General features: G+C 35.0%; 1 protein-coding gene across 7 annotated transcripts in view; it reads left to right on the top strand.

The window, feature by feature from the left end:
• Nucleotides 8637-14209, top strand: part of LOC107638907 (histidine kinase 1) — a 7134-nt gene continuing 1561 nt past the window's right edge. Inside the window, exons 1-6 of one of the 7 annotated variants that reach the window (XR_002360694.1) lie at nt 8639-9251; nt 9351-9419; nt 9584-9682; nt 10044-10235; nt 10351-10510; nt 10602-11960. Coding sequence is in view for 2 of the 7 variants with exons in the window: in XM_016342306.2 (XP_016197792.1) it covers nt 9660-9682; nt 10044-10235; nt 10351-10510; nt 10617-10757 (516 nt within the window). In the remaining 5 variants the exon portion in view is untranslated. Of the gene's footprint in view, nt 9252-9350; nt 9420-9583; nt 9683-9994; nt 10236-10350; nt 11961-14209 lie in introns of those variants that run through there. The other 6 variants (XR_002360695.1, XM_016342306.2, XM_016342304.2 and 3 more) reach the window with 6 other exon arrangements.

Raw genomic sequence — 14209 nt, 5'->3', positions numbered from 1 at the left:
AAGCGGTGTCAAGTTTGCATGGCTTTGCACCTAAATCACCGCATGTAGTTGGGTACAACACTCGGTAAACAGATGTACGTGAAGATTCACATATTATTTGTTTGGGACAAATTTATTTTATGACAAGTTAGGATTGTTAATCCACTGGAAGTTCTTGCCTCTGTTCCAAAATTTTTCTAAGATTAGGGGTCTGCTTGCCTGACACATTTATATAGAGCATTATGTGGGACATCATGTTATGATTACAAGGATGTGGATGGCACTTTGGCACTACTATGTGTGTGGGCTTGGGAACTGTTACCATTCCTAGCACTGGTTCAATCACAGATTTCCACTTACGTGCAAGTAAAATTACTTAATATAATATGTTAATATATTATTTAATATGTATTGTTTAAATATATTATTAAATATATCGATTGTGAAAATTAAGGTTTTATTTTATTTCAGTTGGATTGATTGGCGATCGCAATTTCAAGGATATAAAAAGTGGACCATCTCTCATATCTGGCCGTTACTAAATGATATTCTTGCAGATGGGGTAAATTTTTTATTCTATTTAATAGTGTTTCTATTATTGTGCATCTTTTATTTATATTTATGCATTCATTTTACGTTTTTGGCTTTTTGTAGTTTGTGTGAACCCAAATAGTCATGATCATTAAGGGGTGCACATTAAAAAATCAAAATGTGGTTAACCAGTTAAAAAACCATAACTACATTTTGGTTAACCAATTTAACAAAATAATTTTAAAATCATATCTATATTTTTTAAAATTGGTTAACCAAAACCAAATTTTAAAAAACTGGTTAACCAAAACCAATTTTTAAAAAAAGAGTTTTTTTAGAAAACCGGTTTTTTGGTTTAAAAACCGGTTTTTTATCCAAAAATTAGTTTTATCTTTTAAAATTGGTTTTTATTTTTATGACCGGTTAATAACTAGTTTATCATATAAAACTAATTTAGTTAATTAAACAAAATTAAATTTTTGGTTAACAAAAAAAAAGTTTAGTTTTTAGATTAACCAAACCATGTACAGCCTTAATGATTATAATCTTACACTCTCAAGGAAAACACCTCTCACACTCACACTCACACTCAACCTAACAAATCTATTCTTCCTTTTATAATACTTCAGTTATATTTTTTAAATAAGAAAAATACAATACGCCTCCTGTATAACGTCAATATGCCCCTGTGTAATGTCAATACATGTAAGACCCAGAACTTTTGAAAAGTCTTATTATGATCAAGTCTCAAATCATATAGTTATTTATAGCTTTAATTTCAGAGATTATTTTATTAAGGATAATTAAGGCAAGTTTTGATTTATTGAACTTGAGATAAGTTATGATTATTATTCAATTTTATGCCTCCGTCACTGTCGCTGGTGAGGAGAGAGCAGTGCGGAAAGAACAGAACGTGGTGGAGGGGAAGCCGGTCCGCCATTGAGCTGCCGCGTCAGAAAAGGGGTTCATGCCGCCGGAATTCCTCTGCCGCCGCTAGAATTTCTGGTTCCTCCTAGTGCTGCCAATTCAATTTTACTTGAAGCTGTCACTGAAACTGTTGTGTTTAATGAAGTGGCTGTCATAAGTTACGTTGTCGCTGTCGGAGAAGCTACGTCCCTGCGTTTCCGACCGCCGGTTGTGGCGCGGGTGTAGCTGGAAATACCATCGGAGCTGTCGCCACTCGGTGTAGTTGTTCTTCCCTTGTTGCGGTAAGCATGTTGGACAGTCCAATGGTTAGCTACCAGGACTTGCCGGTTGGCTCTATAACCGACAGATGATATCATCAGCCACTAGGGACAGGCATGCATCATATGCATTTGTGTGACATTGGTTGGGTGTGCATATTATACTTGGTTTGCCTATGTGATTAATTGCTAATTGTTTTACTTGTAATAACTGTTTGTTTGTGTTTGAACTTCCTATCTGTGTTTGCATATGGGACTCTGTTGGATTGTGGTGATTGGTTGCTGGTTGGATTGTTTGGGCCTAGGGCCGTGGTTGGAATAAGATGAACTGATGGTTGATTTCGGTTTTGTGTTTCTGGTTTGGAATAAAATATGAAAGGCTATTTTGGTTTCGCTTAGATAAACCGCTGTGAAAGGCTTTTGAGTTTTTGAGAATTGAACGGTTCTTCTTTCCGAAAAGATTTTCGACTTTACTTTCATTGTAAACCGTTGTTTTTGAAAAGAGGCATAAGACGGTTATGAATCACTGGTACGGTTTATACTCACGTATCCTATTACAGTAATTCCCAAAAACCCTCTACTGAGAACCCTTTCGAGGATGATGTTCTCACCCCCCTACATTTTTCCCCTTTCAGGATATGGGCGCAGAAGTTACGAAGAGCTTATTTAATTGTTGTTGTGATGGAGATTTCTTATACAGTTTAACAACTATTTATTTCTAATGCCTCACCTGTACTTTTTCTGGTTTATGGAACTGCATTTACCTTAAATTACAATTTGGCTTTCTAGTAATTTTACTATAGTTTCAATGCACATCTTCGTTTGATTATGTATTTGGGGTGTTTTTCAAAATTCTGGAAAAAAAAAAGGGGATTTCTCGCTTTTATCCCAGTTGAGTTTCGTTTGATAAACTTTACTTAGTTCATTTTGATTTGGGTTTGATTTAGCATACTACATGGTTTATGCCATTGTTGTTCTTCTGAAAATGTTGGACTCATAGCTTTCTTCTTATGAACGGACTCGTTCCTTCTTAAGCTTTTCACCTCTATGAATGTCATACGTGACCCTGTTTTTAACTAATCTTTTACATCTTGTGAACATTACCATTGATCTTGGTTTGTCCTCTCGTGAATCTCATCCGTATGTGAGTCATTTTGATTCGTTTCAAATGAGTGCATTGTTTATTCTCTCATTTTCTCTACAAGAGTTTTAGTTAAAGAATTGTCTTTGAGAAATTACTAATGATTGAGTTGTCTTTTCCTATGACTTTTGTATTCTTTTGGATCAATTGAAAGCTTGTTTGATGACTCATGCCTAGTGAATCTTGTTTGGGCTACCTTGGTTTAAGATCCTTTCTTGCAAGGCTTGACTCCTTTTTAGTATATCTTAAACTTCTTGAATGTTCTTCTGAGATAGTGATTTCAAGAACACTTTTGGAGTCTTGTTTTGAACCTTTTAAAGAAGTTTTGAATTCTCTTTTAAGAAGTTTTAAACGGAATTTACTTTCTGTTGCTTGATTGAGATTGAAACCATTGTTCAATCTTGACGAAGTTAATTTAAAGTTGGCATGCGCTATTTTAAATAGGGTTTTGGAAAGCTTCCTTGTTTAGTGAAAATCGGTTCGTTTGTAACGCACCACTTATTTCCTTTACCAAATTGTAAGCAAATTTTTACCTCGGAGTTTCTTTTCTAAAAAGAGTTTAACTTCCTCTTTCGTACTTGCCATAAATATTATACATGCTTGTTTGAATATGAGCTTTGGGATTTTTTTAGCAAGCATTTGATTTCTTTTCTGAGTTTTATGATTGCCTTTGGTTAAGCTGTGCACCTAATTATCTTTCTAAAATATTTGAGGAAATATTTTAGCTTTTAGCCAAACTTGTGTGCACCTTGTTTTTAAAACTCTACAAAATCTACTTCAACATGAACTTGTATTGAAGTAAATCCATGTTTATGCTTTTGTTACTCTCTTGAAGGATAATTGTTGCTTAACTTTTCTTTTAGACCGGGAGGTGATTTTCTTGCAAGTTTTCGATTCTTTTATGACCAATGTATTCGGAAGTGTTTTTAATCGTGCTCTTGAAGTTCTGTGAGCTTTGTCTTGGGTTTGAGAGATTCTTCTCTATAAACTTCGTACTTCCTCGACTCAATTTGAATTTGTTTCGAACTAAGGCGCTGGTTCTCTTCTTATTGGTCCTATTGAATTTCTTGGGTCCAAGGGTTATCTTTGAAGTTGTCAATTGATTTATTTCTAGCAAACTTCATTGCTTCAACATCCTTGTTTACTTGGAATTGGATATATTCTTTCAAATCTATGAGTATTGTCCTTGACAATTGCCTCTCCGTTCTAAATCTGGTATCCTTCTGAGTAGACTCGAGAATTGTTTTGATATCACGTGCGACTTGTAGACGTAGTAGCGCGATGCGTTAGTTCTTTAATACGTGATATGTGTATACGGAAGTCGAAGCGGTAGGTGTACAACGTTATGAGTTGCGAGTGTTTTGTTCCTTGCGAACGGGTTTGCGGTTGTTAGGCTTATGATTGGCTATGAGGTTGTAAAGTGCTTGATGGAGTTGGAAAGTTGAAGTTGGAGGTTGATATGAGATTAGTGTGCGGATGTTGAGCATGTCGTTGTAACCTCATCCTGTTTTATAACCTTCAATGCCTTGCTTTTCCATCACATGTTTGACCCATGCCATCTTTTGTATTGAGCCTGTCTTGTAATGTTTGCTTTGCAGCCATACTCCTACCTTTGTATCCCTATGCATAAGATAATCCAAGTATTTGAAAACCGTATATATGTTTATACGTTGAGATATTTTACTTCTTCCTTAAATGTGTTCAAGGGTGAACTGTTATGGAATTTCTTTCGTTTTGTATCAATTTTCGAGGGCGAAAATTTTTATAAGGTGGGTAGGATGTAAGACCCAGAACTTTTGAAAAGTCTTATTATGATCAAGTCTCAAATCATATAGTTATTTATAGCTTTAATTTCAGAGATTATTTTATTAAGGATAATTAAGGCAAGTTTTGATTTATTGAACTTGAGATAAGTTATGATTATTATTCAATTTTATAATTATTGGAATATTTTCTATATTCAAATTATAAAGTTGGTAGTTGTGAAATAATAAGGATTTTATATGATTTGGATTAGATAAGTAATATTTTAAATATTAATACTGCTACTTTGGAAAAATAAAGGGGTTTAATTATATTATTTCTAATTATTTTGATTTGGGCATTTTATGGAAAATAATTTGTGAAATTGATGAGCAAATAGTATTTTCTATATACATCTAGTGTTGGATTTAATTTGGGTTTCAATTACCGTCGCTGCTGGTCCACCGGGAGTCGCCGTCGAGGCTGAAACACGGAGAGAGAGGGTACGCGAGTGAGAAGGGGCTGAGAGTCTGAAACCGCCGTGCCTGGTCTCGTCTGTGAAGCCATTGCCTCCGTCACTGTCGCTGGTGAGGAGAGAGCAGTGCGGAAAGAACAGAACGTGGTGGAGGGGAAGCCGGTCTGCCATTGAGCTGCCGCGTCAGAAAAGGGGTTCATGCCGCCGGAATTCCTCTGCCGCCGCTAGAATTTCTGGTCACTGCCGTTCTGGTGAGCTTGCCCTGTTTCTGGTTCCTCCTAGTGCTGCCAATTCAATTTTACTTGAAGCTGTCACTAAAACTGTTGTGTTTAATGAAGTGGCTGTCATAAGTTACGTTGTCGCTGTCGGAGAAGCTACGTCCCTGCGTTTTCGACCGCCGGTTGTGGCGCGGGTGTAGCTGGAAATACCATCGGAGCTGTCGCCACTCGGTGTAGTTGTTCTTCCCTTGTTGCGGTAAGCATGTTCATTTCGGAAAGCCCTTTTAGTCAGTATCCTGTTATGCCTGGTTAAAGACTCTGAGGTTTGGTAACATAGGTCCGAGTTCTGATTGCTGCCATTCTGGTCATCGGGTGTAGCGCGATTGTTGCCAGAACCACCGCCGGGACTACCCTTGCTTGATTTGACCGTTCTTTCTTAGTTTCGGTAAGCGTTTTCGATTTGAAAGTCCTCTAGTTACTGTTCTATTATACGTTGAGGAGTTGTAGCATTTGTTGTTATGAGAGTTAATCTCGGTTATTATATATTGTGATTAGACTCGTTGTGGTTGCTGAGAAAATGGTTTGGAGCTGAGGTTTTGGTAGCCAGAATTTTGATTGTTGATTTTGGGTCGAGGCGGAAAGGACTCGGTGACGCGTTTGAGTTATGGAATTTGCGTTTTGAGGTAGGGGCGCTTTCCGAAAATTACAGTTTATTATTGGAATTATTACATATGGATACTAATGTGAGATATGGTGTAATTAGTGATTGTATCTGCCTTATGTGTTGTTTGATTGACTCGAGTGATTATGGATGTTGGTTTGGTTGAATGGTTGTGCGGCTTTGTGAAATGTAATGTTTTGAAGTGATTCTTTAAAGATTTGAAATCTGAGTTTAATCCGTTGAGGATTGATTTGATTTGAGTCAATTATTTGATGATGTGAAAAGTCGAATGCACTGTTGAATTCAGCCCGGTTTACTTTAATTGACTTGATCTTGGACAAATGATTTGTTACTGAACTGTTTCTTTAAAGCTTTGGAAATGAGTTAAATCGGTTGATATTGAATTGATCTTGAAATGGTTTTCGTGAGATATGCCACTGAGGCGACTGTTGGATTTAGCTTGTTTTGAATTGATTTCTGGTTTTGAGCTGTTGAGAAGGAATGAGAAACGGTTTAGTTGGGACCCGAACCGGGTGGCAAAAAGTCCAAGTTTTAGGGGAGGTGCTGCCGAAATTTCTACAAAATCCTACTCTTGTTTGTAAAGTTATTTAAAAAGGGTTGGATTTGAGAAGTTGTATTAATTGATTTATTAAGAGAATATTTATGTTTTCAAGCTTAATCTATTTAATGGACTTTATGCGTTGAGTTCAGCTTATTTAGAAACGAACTATTTGTACAGTTTGAATCACTGAAGGAAAGAATGATGCTCTAATATTGATTTCAATATAAAAAGGAGCTTTTAGTGATTTTAAAGGAATTTAGACTTTTGATTGAGTAATCAAGTTTGAGGCATCTTGGAAGAGTTAGAAAAATGGGTTCCAAAAAGAAACCTGAAAGTGGTTTGATTCAAATGAACCGGTTTCGTTTCAAATGAGTTGATTTTTGGACCGAGTTGGGACTTGTGATTTTGTATGAACGGTTTCATAATAAATTCAGTTTTATTTACTTGAACCGGGAATCTATGATTTTAAAAGTTTCAATGAATTTTAAGGAATTTATATAAGGTTGTATGGTTTTTGTGGATGTACATTATCGAACGAAAGTACTTTTGGATCGGTATTGCGGTTTAAAGTTTTAAACAGGCTCATATTTTAGTATTAAATAGTATAAGTGTCGTCGTAATGTCCGAGCTATCAGAGTTACGCAGCCGGAAGCGTGAGCTTTGGTAGTTAGGGTGTTACAATACACCTCCTGTATATTGATAATAACTCCGTGTATTATGTTTTTAAAATTAAAATAAGACAATATATCCCTTGCGTCTTGTATTTTTAAATATTTAAAAATGCAATACGCTCCCTGTATATTGCGGCAGATAAATTAAAAAAAATTTTGCTACAACAATTTGTCCACCACAAATTGTCCCGCCCCAAAATTTTAAAAAATACATAAGATCTAATAATTAAGTGTTATACCAAAACCTGATAAATATATCTAAAAAAACAGCAACGAAAAAAATTGACTAATAAATATATTAAAGCATAAATGTTCTTATTTTGTTACAAAATGAACATTAATGAATTTTTTAGTTAGATAAAAAATTAAATTCCTAAGTTTTTGTAATAATTTATTAAACTTAATTAATAGTATTTTATTAACATATCAAACCAAAAACATAAAAGTTTATTAATATACTCAAATAAACATTAGATAGAATAAAATGATACTTTTGTTGATCCTACCACATAATTTAATAAATTTGATGTCTTATTATGATAAAAAAAAATTAGATAGATATACAAAGAAAAATAAGAATTGAAATTAAATGAAAAAGATGACTTGAAATTAAAAAGTAATAGATAAAAATTGAATATAATGAAAGAGAATCACTCTATCTTCTATACAAATTCTTAATGTAACAAGAAAGAGACAGAATCAACTTTATTTGTTCACACTATGATTTGAGATAAAAATAAAATTGAATAGAAGAGAATCATTTTACCTTTGTTTTTTTTATTCGATTTCTGATGGGACAAAAAAGACACTTACTCAATTTCACTTGTTCTTATCATAGTTTCATCATGAAAAACGAAATTGTTGATGAAATTGTCAAGTGATTTTTCACACCTCTAATTTCTTTCTCTCACACAGTTACAATAGTTTAAGAGATACCTATACACCTCATATTATTTTCAAGATTAAAAAAAATCCCCTAAACGGACTAATATAAAGTCCAATTTTCAAACTAAATAAATAAAATCAAAATATTTGAAATTAAATTAAGCATTCTAACACTTAAAAATATAAATTGATAACTACTAAATAATATTATTGCAACATATATTCAAAACAACACTTTATACTAGTGATAAAAAAATAGAACTATAACAACATATTTTAAATCAACACATTATAAGTGATGTCTTTGATAAATTAAAAAACACTTACTAAATGTTGCCCCATCAAATATACAAAAATAACTATTATAAAGTTAATATCTTACTTTTTATAAGAGTTGTCTTTAAATTTATTTTAAACTTTATTTTTTAAGTGTTGTCTAAAGTTTTTAATGCCTCTTCTAAAAAATAAATTTTATCTTTAATACATATTTTAACTTTGATTATCATTTTCTATCAATTTTAAAATAAAACAAATCTAACTTAATAACAAAAAAACAAAAAAATGAAAAGTTAATTAGGATTAGAAGATCAGAGAACACCACAAAAAGAGGATTAGGGTTCTCCATTGCACGGAAAAAAGAGAAGACAGAAGAAAAAAAATGCACGGTGAGGAGAAATTAACAGAGAGTGATGAAGAGAAGAAAAGAAAGGAAGAACTGCCATCAAAGGAGGAAGAAGAGAAAGAAGGAGAAGAAGACGACGGAGAGAGAAGTTGCCACCGCCACTTTCTTCACCTCCAGCACCGTCTCTGCCTTGCGCTGTTGTTGTTGTTTCTACCTTGCGCTGCCAGATCTACCACTACTGTAATCCCTCTTCTCTACTCCCTGTCGTCGTGTTTCTCATTGCTCGAGCTCACGCCTTGTTCTGCTATGCTCTGTCGTGTTTTTCTGCTCACGCCGTTCTGAAACCTGTGCTCTGCTCCGCGTTCTGAAACCTTTGCTCTGCTCCGCCGTGGTGCCGTGCTCTATCCTCTCGGGCAAATCGACAACTCTCCGCCGTTCACCTCTTTCACTCAAGCCTCTCGCCTCAGCCTCGGTCCTCAGCATCTCTTCCTCCATCGTCGTTGTTGAAGGCTTGTAGATTGATTTTACATACTACTTGATTAATTTAGTTGAATTGTTGAATTAATAACAATAGTTCCAGTATACATCTCTCTCTCTCTCTCTCCACGCACATCTCTTTCAGTTTAATCGATTGAAGAAGCTCACATAATCCTTTTATTCTTTTCATTGTTTTTGCAGTTTCGAGTTCGATCATGTCGAAGGACAAAGACTTTACCAATTTGTCGCTCACCTTCAAATACCTCTTAGGTTTGATTTAAATTGTTGTTTCTTTTTTGAGTAATCACATTTAGCAATGTGATTATAGTTTAATTGTTTCATAATTTTTATAAAATAGTATTGCATTCTTAGGTTTGTATTTTATTGTTCTATTTTGTGTTTGGGAGTGCTTAGTTGCCAATTTTTGAACACAGGCATCTTATGGCTCTGTGTTTTCCTCTGAAGATTATCAAAGAACTGTTACTAATGGTGAGCTTCAAAAAAAGATGAATGATGAAAAAAAAGATTACAAGGTGCTGCACTTGCTCTATTCTGTTTATTTTTAAAAACATTGTCTTACTCCTCTACACAATCAGTGGTTTGAGTTATGTTCAGTTTATTTATCAATAAAAAGTTTGGAAATATTGATAGTGCACTAATTATATTTAACTAATTCACATGAATTAATTTTTATGGGAGAATCGATTTCCCTCTGTTCTTCACAATGCACATTCATGTATGGCATTTTACTAAGCTGATGAAAAGCTTTTTTGTTAGTTGAATCAAAATGTATTCTTATTTCATTTATTTATGTATTTTTTTCACATTGTGTCAAAATATGGAAGATTGCGCACGTTGTTATGGTTATTGAAATTTTGTGTTGGACCATAGCAGCAATCCAACTCTGAAGCCCGAGACCGACTCTGTCCATCTCCTCCGCAAACAAAAGCACTTACTTGTCTGGTCTGATTTTCATGTAAGAGATGGCATTGCCATATACATTTACAAACCTTATAAAAGAATGAAAATTGATGCTAGAAGAAAGGCAGAGGCATCAAGCAATAGCCAATTTCTTGCAAACATGAGGTTGATTTTCTCAGTTTCAATCTGATTGATTATACTAAACTTGTGTCTAGATTTTGGTATCTACTTTTGTTTTATCAAACATGTAATTAGGATCCTTCTTTTTGGTGCATTGCAGCCATGAATTGAGGACACCTATGGCTGCAATAATTGGGCTACTTGACATTCTTATGTCCAACGACTGTCTAACCAACGAACAGTGTGCAACGGTTACTCAGATAAGAAAATGCTCGATGGCACTACTCCGGCTTCTTAATAACATCCTGGATCTCAGCAAGGTGACATATTTAATTATTTTGCTCAAGAACATTCAATTATAAGTTCCTTGAAAAAAATATGCACTTACTTGTTTGGAAAAACTTTCTAAAGATTCATAGAATATAGGTGGAATCAGGAAAGCTAGTTCTAGAAGATGCTGAATTCAACTTGGGAAGGGAACTTGAAGGACTAGTGGATATGTATTCGTTACTTTACGGGAAGCATATTAATATTTGCCATCATGTTATCTTATATTGTATTACATAGTGTTAAACACCATCTTAAATTAGTGAAAAGCACCGTTAAAAATGTGATTTTAACAACCTTTTATATATTTATTTTATTTTTTTAAGTATGTTATACAAAGTGTTTTCTATAAATATACGTAGGCTTTAATAATACACATTATAGTTCCTGTGTGTGGTCTTTAGACATGTTTTGTCATTTCATCTTATCTTTGATTTGATCTCCTTAATGCATCTAGATGTTAGTACCTGTCATACTGAGACAATTTTCATTAAGTGTTGCAGATTGGGCAGTAGTTTTGCTTTAGATCAAATGTTGATTTTGCTTATATCATTAAACGGGAGGGTGATAAATTAAATCTCTAATTAACTTGACTGTTGACAGAGTTGATGTTAGTCTATGTTGAGAAGGTATTTTGGCACTCATAAATAGATTATTAGCAATTGTAGTTTGTATTTATATAAAATATACAAATTCATATATATTACTCAAATATACTAATTTGTGAAAGATGAAAGAAGCAGCAGCATGTTGATAGCTTGAGTAATTAGTATAAAGGAAACCTTATCTGATATGAAGTGAGGCACAACCATGCATTGTGTAGACAAATATTGTTAAGTATCAAGTTTGACCAGTCAAACTTGGCACATGACGTCAATTTGTAGGTTAATTAATGGTCCAAAATCCTTGTGGAGAATATCATCTCATAGAAGAAGAGAATCAAATCCGTTAAAGTAGTTAGAGGCTCCTATTAACTCACTTATCCACCCTTGGTTTCAGTTTCAGTTTGAAGATTCTCTGAACCCTTGTGCACTACTGTGGTAGGTGATGGCCTTATCAAGCTCACATATACAAAGGTTCCTCTTGGGCAAGCTCCATAGTTTCAGTTCCAACTTGATAATTCACTATGTGGTCTGCAGATACTTAATAAGAAGTGGATCTGTTCTTTTTTAAATTTTCTAAATGGAATCCTATGTGAATGAAAACACCTCATTTATGCTGATCTTGTTTTGAATGTTGGAAAACATAAAGTTTTTAGTCTTGTTCTATTTTAGGTTCTTTTGTCAATTTGCTCATTGTTGACGGATCCCAACCCTGATGATCCTCTTGTCCCTGAAATTGCGGACATGTACAAGACTGACAGGGCTAAGTATGAAGCTACTGCACGCAGCTGAACACTAAGTGCAAATGGTGCATATAGAAAAATTGTTGCGGCATGACCTCGTAAGATATTTCTATCTTATACTTACTTGCTTTTATATGTTTATGTTATTCTTTTGCAATTTTTTATGTAACAAAATACTGATTTTTAATTAAAAAAAAAAAAGAGAAAAATCTAATATAGCAGCAAAGTTATTTCCTTCCACACCAACAGTTATGTGAGTGAAGTCTCTTCCTGTGACCTTGTTCCTTCTGATTCTATGATTCTAAATAAGAACTACTAAGCTAATACCTTTTTGGAGCAATCATCATTCTCTGAATTGCATTTCTCTTTCTCAGTTTACTCAGGTACTTCATCAAACACATACCATGCATCATTTTCCGTTATCGTCCCAAACTAGGCATGTAAAGCTTCTGAGCAGCTTCAAACAGATTTTCAGGTTCCCGGGGTGACGAATGTCAGAATAGATTCCAGGATCCCAAGCTTTGCTATTAAATCTGCCTCCGTTTTGATCTATATGTTTCCATCCGGGCGGTTTAAAAAGAAGAATCTCACCATGGTGACCAAACGTTCTCCGTGATCCATGCAATTGAGCATGATACCAATCCGTGTACTTCGAGGTGAAGCATAAAACTTTGTTGAACCTTGTGCACCAGCTCTGAGTATGAACCATTACCCTCTTACTCTTAAAGCTACAAAGAGCTCTAAGATGGCCATCTGTTTCAAGCAAACCATATTCAAGTGAATAAGTAAAGTTATAGGTTAAGGATTGTACCCACTTAAAGCTTGTATTAGGTGGCAATGGCCTTGGGGTAGATGTTTCTGGTGGTTCTGTAAGTTCTTCTCCCTTAGGCTCTTCTGTGAATTCTTCCACTTCCTTGCAAGATTCTACAATTGTATCTATGTCCTAGTCAAAGTCTTCTATGTCTTCCTCATCACTTGAGTCATAGATTGGAGGTTGAGAGAAATCTACCTCCGCATCATCTTCGTATTCACTTGGGGAAGATACTTCGATCTCAGAGAATTCACTTGCAGATGCAAATTCATTACTAAGAGAATTTGACTTGTGACTATCATCATCAAGGGAATTTGTGTCCTGAGTTATTCCGTCCGATTCTTCATAAACAACTTGCCTTGGAGATTGTACAATATCCTCCTTAGCATCAACTGTAGCGTCTTTGACGGAGTTCTCTTCAGTTCTGGGTTCCCATGGAGGTTCAGCATCTCCTAGATCTTCAACCAACTCTTCTTCTTGAACAATGACAGCTTCTTCTACTTGTTCTAGTACAAATTCATTTTCTGTCTTGTCCACTGGAGTCTCCGGTATCTCTTTCATGCTACGCTCTTCGTTAGACTGTTCACATGGGGCTGTGGTTGATCCTTGTGTATTTGAGCGCCTAGAAACCCATTGAATTATTATTTGCTCCAGTTGTCGAATGGTTGTTTGAAGTTTATTTACTGTTTCCTTTAGGCGAACCTCTTCTTCTCGGGTTGCTAGACTTGGACATGATACAAAGGAAAGTGGTGGTGATTGGGAGTGATTGGATTGGTACTGGAGTAAGAAAGGATCATATGGTGGCGAAAAGTGAAGAGAAGCTTGTGAGTGTGGTGGTCCGAGGTTATGTTGAAAGGATGGTTTATATGCACGGGGTGGGGCTTGTTGATAGTTACAAGGTTTTCCACCATATCTTTCAGCTGGGTATGCACGGTAGAATGGTCGTTGTCCAGGATATCTCGGAGGGTGTTGCTGCCTAAAGGGTTGATTAGATCCTCTTGGCTCCATCCATCCTTGATTGGTCTGACCTTGATGCATAGTCCTGCTGTAACTTCTATTTCCTTCAACAAAATTAGAACCAAACTCAAAGCGAGAGGGGTGAGAATTCATGGTAGTAAATAAAGATAAAAAAGAAAAACAAAAATAAAGAAACAAGCAAAAGAAAAATATTTACAATAACCAATAATAAGGCACACGTTAGCAGTTCCCCGGCAACGGCGCCATTTTGACGTTAAGATTTTTGCCAGTAAAGAATTTCATAAAACAGTTGCGTTGTAGATATAGTCTCTAAACCAACAAAAATCCCTTCGTACAAACGTTTTGGTTGTCACAAGTAACAAACCCCTTAAAAATTGTTAACTGAGTATTCAAACCTCGGGTCGTCTCTCAAGGAACTGCAAGGAAGTATGTTCTTATTATTGGCTATAAAGGTTGTAATCGGGGTTTAGAAGGTGGGAAGCAAGTGATTTGAATGACAAGTAGAGTAAATGGCAATTAAAATAAATAAATACTGTAAAGCAAACTTCTGGCAAGGTA

This window comes from Arachis ipaensis, chromosome B04 (genome assembly GCF_000816755.2).
Source record: "Arachis ipaensis cultivar K30076 chromosome B04, Araip1.1, whole genome shotgun sequence".
NCBI classification, from domain to species: domain Eukaryota; kingdom Viridiplantae; phylum Streptophyta; class Magnoliopsida; order Fabales; family Fabaceae; genus Arachis; species Arachis ipaensis.
The sequence above is the reverse complement of the archived record's forward strand: the minus strand, read 5'-3'. Positions and strand labels throughout refer to the sequence as shown.